Raw genomic sequence first — 7357 nt, forward strand, 5'->3', positions numbered from 1 at the left:
AATACATCAGCAGACTCTTCAAAATTCAATGATACAGTTGTTGATGTGTCAGAAATTCCAGATATTTCTGACTTTGAAAAGTCAAGTCGTGCCGATGATAAGAGATCAACAAGACACACATCTGTTTGTTCAAATGCAGAAGCTAATACTACAGCAGATATGTCGTCACTGGAATCATTTGATGTGTCCTCTATTGCACATGCTACAGTAAATACTTCAGAACTTGCGTCTCAACCAAGAACTAAACTTCCAAGGAAATCAATATTCCAACCATTAGCAACAAACGGGACTTCCAATATTGATGAAACATATAACAGCGACTCTTTTGATATAACAAAGTCTCAAGATTCAAATGATGCCATCAAAACTAATAATGCAACAAAACCTCGAAAATCTGTTTTCGTAAAAAATACTGAAACAATTTTAAGTGATGTGTCTGATATTAATGATGTAACTTTTACAAAATCACAACCTTGTAATGAAACTCAAAACCAAGATGACTCGGAGGTTGTCACTTCCAAAATTAATGATGATACATGTAACATCGAATCTTTTGATATAACAAAGTTTAATAGTGACAAAACGGAATTAACAAAGCCTCGCAAACCTGTTTTTGTAAAGAATACTGAAACAATATTGAGTGACGTTTCTGGTAAGGGCGAAGTTATCGAAAACGAAAAAGCTAAATCAAGTCAAGATAAAATGTGCAGAAAGTCAATGATTCCCCGGCTTGTACAGCATAACACAGATGTTGTTACCTCAGAACTTACAAATATATCCGACATTGAAAATTCCGATGATGTGAACAGCCATCAACAAAATCATGAAACTACTAATATTAATGATGAAACAAATAACATCGACTCTTTTGATATATCAAAGTCTCAAGAGTCAAATGATGGTGACAAAACTAAATCGATGGAGCCTCGAAAATCCATTTTTGTAAAGAATACTGAAACAATTTTAAGTGATGTGTCTGATATTAATGATGTAACTTTCACAAAATCACAACCTTGTCATGAAACTCAAAACCTAGATGATTTGGAGGGTAAATCTGATTCAAAGAGTCCCAGAGAATCAATATCTATTGAAGCTGCCCCCAATACATCATCAGAAATGAATAACATCACATTCTCAAAGTCTATAAATGTTACCAGACTTGATGAACATACCGTGGAAAGTGATCAATCTAAAAAAGACAATGTACATATTAAAAATATCAAAAGTAACTTTTGCTTCGAAGATAATTTTGAAGCTATTGAACACGAAAAACAATGTGTGAGACACATCGAAAACGATTCTCATGCCGCTTCTTTACGTTCCGAGTTGGAAAAAACTAAATCAAGTCCAGATAAAATGTCAATGATCTCCCATCCTGTACAAGATCAACAAATTCATGAAACTTTAGAAGTAACATCTGCGCCGAATATCACTTTCGCCAGAAGCAAGTTGTCAATGGAGATAGGAAGAATCTCAGGTATTTTGCAGAACGATAATAACAGCTTAGCAGCAATAAATGATGACAGTAATGTAACGAACAGGACCTACCCTCTTACCTTACAAAACAACGATACGTACCTAATAGAATCTGCCAATCACACAACAGAAAGTTATGTTGGTGAAAAAAATACGGACATCTCAAATAATGATAGCAAGAAGTTAAATTCTACCCTTAGAAGTTCACCCAGAACCAATATAACAAATTTGCCCCAAGAAAGTATGACCCCAAATAATGATAATGAAAAGTCAATTTCTACAAGAAGAAGCTCTCTGAGAAATAGCATCTCAAAACAAAATTCCATCATCAACACCCCAAATACTAATGGTGAGAAGTCAAATTCTATCAGCATAAGTTTACCCAGAGCTAATATAACAAATTCGCCCCAAGAAAGTACGATCCCAAATAATGACAAAGAAACGCCAAATTTCACTAGAAGAAGCTCTCTAAGGAACAGCATCTCAAAACAAAATTCCGCCATAATGACCCCAAATAATGATGGTGAGAAGTTAAAGTCTACCCGTAGAAGTTCACCCAGAACTAACATACCAAATTCGCCCCAAGAAAGTATGATCACGAATAATGACAACGAAAAGTCAATTTCTACTAGAAGTAGCATCTCAAAACAAAATTCCGTCATTAACACCCCAAATAATAATGGCAAGAAGTTGAATTCTACCAGCATAAGTTTACCCAGAAGTAACATAACAAATTCGCCCCAAGAAAGTACGATCACGAATAATGACAAAGAAACGTCAACTATCACAAGAAGAAGTTCTTTGAGAAGTAGCTTATCGAAACAAAATTCCGTGCTCTTGAACAAAAGTGTGAGCTTTGCCCGTCAAAGTACTATCTCATATAATGAGAGCGATGATTTCAACTACACCTCAGGGTCTGCGTACTTGACGCACAGTCGACAACAGTGTGAGACCATCTCGGTGAACAGCAGTGATGTTCCTTCGAGTAACAACAGTGCTAACAGCAGAAGTATTAACGTGGGAACAGACAGTCGAAGTGGTAATGGTTCTAACTTGGATATGAACAGAAGTTCAATCAGTGGTATGAAGAGCAGAAGTGTGAACGGTTCCAATGCTACGGGTAACAGTACTCGTTCAAGTGCTAGTAAAACGTCTACAAGTGTAAAGGATACTACAGAGAGTAGTGTTGAAACCAACTCTAATACAACCTCCACCATGCAGTCAAAGAAAAGAAAGAAACGAAACCTGCTCTCCACGTCTACTCTCATGGAAGATCTAACACAAGATATGCACAACATGAGCGGAAGTGCTGCCAAGACGAGAAGTGCTCAGAAGAGCAATGTTCTAGAGAGAACCAATAAGTTGCTCAATGACTTGTCTGTCAGATCTAAGAAGGACAGAGTGCTTGACTTTACTACAATGGAACGTGAATCCTCTGCAGACTCTAGAATGGAATCATTCAAACAACCTCTTCTGCCGAAGAGATTCTCTAAAGCTCCCAGTGAGATATCACGTGTAGAGTCCAAGGCTAGTAATAATAACTCTCGTGTAGAGCCCAAGTCCAATGGTAATAACTCGCGTGGTAGAAGTATTGGCGGTGGTAGTAGCAGTGAAGGCATCTCCTTGGAAACCCCTGAATTATTGGACACAACAGACCTCAGCTCCCTCTCCCAATCTCAGTTTTTCAAACACATCAACAAAAACTCCACAAAGATCAGTTCACTGAAGACATCAACTGTGAGGAAAGAAAAACCACATCATGAGAAATCCAAGGATACAAGTAACATGAATGTGTCTACCAGTAGACAATCTTCCCGGTCCAAAACCGCGTCCCTCACCAATATTGATATCAGTAGTATTGCTCAAGATAAGACCAGAAGTAACTCGAAACATTCTAAAACCACTATAGAGGTATCATCACGAGCACAAGCAAGTTCTCCAGCAATATTACTTCCTGCTAATCCGAGTCCTAGTACTTCTATGCTACCTCCAGCACCTAGCACAGTACAACGCGCGAGAGCCAAGCCTCGGCGCTCCTCTACTCTAGGATATCAGAGCCTTGCTTACTCCGAAATCAGTCTAGATGGACATCCTGAGAATAGCATCCTACAAAAGATCTTGTTCACTCAGAACAATAGTCTGAACGAGAGCTGTGCAAGTGATATCAGCGAGGCACCGCGCAAAGGCAAGAAGACGAAACCTCGCAAACCCAATGACAATATTTTGGAAATCCAGCTGGAGAACGGCGAAATCTATAAACCGAAGAAGTTGTTCACGCACAAGCGTTCACCGTGGATTAACAAGCGCCTGTACAAATATCTCGAGACCAAACTCAAGGACAAGTACAAACTGAAGACACGCCTTGTCAGCGAGTTCTGTGCGAAACTTCTTCACGAGAAATGTGAGGAAATACGACTGAATAGTTACGCTCATAACGAGACGAACAAAACTGTTCTGGAGTATGTGAGGAATAAACTGGTAGGTTTGGACCTGGTTGAGTGTAACTGGGACTTTTTCTCTTTCTGTAGAAACTATTTGCCCTCGCCTGTTAGCATGTGTGCTGTGAAACTACTGAACAATATGAATTGGGATGATAAGTTGGAGTATGTGGAGAGTGAAGATGAGGAAGAAGAGGAGAGTGAGGAAAATTGAAATTGCTGAGCATCCAGCAGGGAAAATAATTGAAAACTATGTCTGTAGATTTTTGTATAGCTCTCATAGTAATGTTTGGTAAGTTTTTATGATCGTTTCACCACAAGTAAGTATTCGTAGTTAACAAGATGCGTTTTATAATTGGTATAAGGTATCTATACCAAAAAGTTCAAAATTGATTATTTTTGTTATATCTATTATTTTGTCTTTTTGTATAATTTTATCCCTAATTTTTTTCTTTTTTATTTCAATTTTTTAAATTTTATGCCATTTTCGTTCTATTTTATCATAGTGTAAGATTTTATTATAATAATAATATGTACCTACTCTTAGAATAGGTATATGTTGATGTAAATGAATATTTTCATGTTTATTTTTTCTTTGTACTCATATTCTGGATATTTGTCTCTTGACTTGTTTCTATCCTGTTTTTTGTGTTCAGCTTGGTAGATTTTCAAGTACGTTGTACATAGTTCAATCATACTTAACTAATAAGGAACTTGTTTTCCTTTTATTTTCATGTTAATAATAGGTACCGTATTTAGGTATTAATTTGAGAAGTATTAATAACTGACGTGTTCGCGAACAAAATCTGATGTTCCAAAACTTGTCGGTAAAGGTCAAAGGAAAAAATGTTTTTTCCTCCTCTCACCGTACTGTCTTTTAATTAAGATAGTCCCGAGCTCATATGTGGAAATTGATACCTATTTTTTAGGGAAAAGACCCTCTAACGGGGAGTTTGGAAAGAGGTATTCCACCTAAACTCTACATTTTCTAAGAGATAAATCTCGCACAACTAGGCGGTAAACGACTTTAATTTAGATAGTCCCGAGCTCATATGTGGAAATTGATACCTATTTTTCAGGGAAAAGTCCCTCTAACGGGGAGTTTGGAAAGAGGTATTCCACCTAAACTCTACATTTTCTAAGAGATAAATCTCGCACAACTAGGCGGTAAACGACTAACTAGTGCCTCTGGCTTGCTAAATAAACTTGAAAAGGTATGATTGGTAGAACACTGGAAGTACTTACTAGTCTCTGTCGGTTCCCAGTCGGATAGCAATGTCCTGATATTCCTTATGAGTCCTGGCAATGAGTTCAGGACAGCCCAGTGTTGCCAGTTGCGAGGCTGCTACGCGAGATGCCAAAGTTTCACCTGGCAACGTCACAACAGGGGTTCCTGAAATACGAAGAAAGAGGTTTTTTCAGAGGGAACTGTAGATTCGTATAAGCTTAACCTAACTTTTAGGGCTGTTTGCCCGTACATCTAAGCTTCAGAGTGAGCTTTTTGTGTACGGAGGGAACTGTGACTATCAAGGTCTTTTATTGTCCCGAAAGCGAAGAGAGAAGGAAGAACGAACCAGTTTATGATAAAGTTCGGCTCGAGCGGGGATCAAACCCGCGACCTAGCGCTTTTTTTTGGCCCTTGCAAAATTCCAAGTCTACGTTCACACGCTACGATTCACTTGTGCAAACCGGCTTGCGCAAGCCAGTTTGTGCAAATGGCTCGAGCGTGTGAACGGGTCAAAACGGATCTATGTCAATGATAACTCACCAGTCCAAAGTACATCCATCGAAGTCGTGTGTCCATTACACAGGGGTGTATCCAGGCACACATCGGCCAGCTGTCCCCGCCTAACATGCTCCTCCTTAGCGGCCACATTGGAGAATAGAATACGATGCTGATCGAGGCCGAGGGCCTGAGCCGTGGCCTGGATATTGGCCTCGCCAACGGCCGGGAATTTGAGAAGCCACAAGATCGAGTTCGGCACGGCTTTCAGGACCTGAGTGGGAAGAAGTCAAAGGGTTAAATGGAATAAAATATACTTTTTTTTGAAGAGGTTTGAGAGAAGGAACTGTAACTGCTAGAGTTTTATCGTCCCAAAATCGAAAAGAGAAGGAAGAATAGGAGGAAGCCAGCCGTCCCGAGAACGAACCTCATCCCTTCAGGATAAAATCCGCTCCGGGCGGGAATCGAACCCGCGGCCTAGCGCTTACACGGCAAGACGCGCTACCAACCAAGCTACCTACTCTACTTTATTCAGTGACCATTTGACCAAGTTTTTTTTTTTTAAATAAAAAAAAACCATTGAATCGAACCCGGGACCTTTTCTTTACATTACCCAACGAACCTCATCCCTTCAGGATAAAATCCGCTCCGGGCGGGAATCGAACCCGCGGCCTAGCGCTTACACGGCAAGACGCGCTACCAACCAAGCTATCTAGGCTAGCTACTCTACTTTATTCAGTGACCATTTGACCAAGAAACACATTGCATCGAACCCGGGACCTTCTACTTACATTGACCCACATCTGCAGTGTGGACGGATCGATCTTGTACAACTGATTGAAGTTACAGTACACAATGGCATCCTCTGGCAGACCATATTGCTGTCTGGACGTAATCACAATACTCTGAGGAACTTCTTCCCCGGTGGCTGTCTTGGTGTTGGTTTGATTCGTGGCCAGTCCGTTCTGCAGTACAATACCGTTCACTGAGGTCTGCACTTGACCACTGGCGATCATGGTCTGAAAGAGGACACGGACGGAAATTAGACCTACAATCTCTTAAATGCAAATAATTATTTACAAAAGAAATTAAAATGAAATTCAAAAGGCGTTGGAGATTCGACTTCCACGAAGAAAGTTTAGTGAGCTTTAGAGAATACTCAGATTTCCATCATCAGACCAAAAAAATCCCGAGAGGAGATCTTTCCTCTATGAGCGCTCGAGTTGAAGTTACAACACTTGCACCTCCAGTTACCTAATTAATAAGGGTGTTCATTTACTCTAGTTGTCCTAATATTTGTTCCCCATAATATGTTAAAATATATAATTGGTTAGACTGTGGGGGTAAAAGGATTTTTCACTATTATCCCAGCAGGATAAAAAAACAAACATTAATAAAGCTAAGATCATTACCTCAATCGGAGTAGTGGTGGGCAATTCGGCAACCTTAAGGCTGACTTCAATGAGAGAGTTGGTAGCAGGAGGGTTGACCAGTTACTCATATTCTGGATATTTGTCTCTTGACTTGTTTCTATCCTGTTTTTTGTGTTCAGCTTGGTAGATTTTCAAGTACGTTGTACATAGTTCAATCATACTTAACTAATAAGGAACTTGTTTTCCTTTTATTTTCATGTTAATAATAGGTACCGTATTTAGGTATTAATTTGAGAAGTATTAATAACTAGATACATGGGAATTTATCATTGTATCTTTTATTTTAG

At 39.3% G+C, this 7357-nt stretch overlaps 3 protein-coding genes across 3 annotated transcripts in view; 1 reads left to right on the forward strand and 2 right to left on the reverse strand.

Moving 5' to 3' along the window:
* The window catches only part of LOC103522339 (UDP-N-acetylglucosamine--peptide N-acetylglucosaminyltransferase 110 kDa subunit-like), a 4404-nt gene extending 4283 nt beyond the window's left edge, over window positions 1-121 (reverse strand). The window contains exon 1 of the mRNA XM_026832540.1: window positions 116-121. Within this exon, the coding sequence (XP_026688341.1) occupies window positions 116-121 (6 nt within the window). The remainder of the gene's footprint in view (window positions 1-115) is intronic.
* LOC103522340 (putative uncharacterized protein DDB_G0282133) lies at window positions 16-4248 on the forward strand. The gene has a single exon (XM_008487442.2). The coding sequence runs from the start codon at window positions 160-162 to the stop codon at window positions 4126-4128; it is 3969 nt and encodes a 1322-aa protein (XP_008485664.2). The 5' UTR covers window positions 16-159; the 3' UTR covers window positions 4129-4248.
* A 910-nt stretch (window positions 4249-5158) lies between these two features.
* LOC103522341 (UDP-N-acetylglucosamine--peptide N-acetylglucosaminyltransferase 110 kDa subunit-like) lies at window positions 5159-7130 on the reverse strand (the record flags this gene model as incomplete). The annotated part of the gene is made up of 4 exons (XM_008487443.1): window positions 5159-5307; window positions 5683-5911; window positions 6429-6656; window positions 7050-7130. Coding segments are annotated over 4 exons (687 nt in total), but the record flags the coding sequence as incomplete, so codon positions are not given.
* Window positions 7131-7357: the final 227 nt, after the last annotated feature.

The sequence above is a fragment of the Diaphorina citri genome, unplaced genomic scaffold (assembly GCF_000475195.1).
Source record: "Diaphorina citri unplaced genomic scaffold, Diaci psyllid genome assembly version 1.1 scaffold7998, whole genome shotgun sequence".
Lineage (NCBI taxonomy): Eukaryota > Metazoa > Arthropoda > Insecta > Hemiptera > Psyllidae > Diaphorina > Diaphorina citri.

Excerpts from the sequence above, each read along its gene's own strand:
- LOC103522340 (XM_008487442.2), top strand. The coding sequence starts at position 160 with ATGTCGTCACTGGAATCATTTGATGTGTCCTCTATTGCACATGCTACA.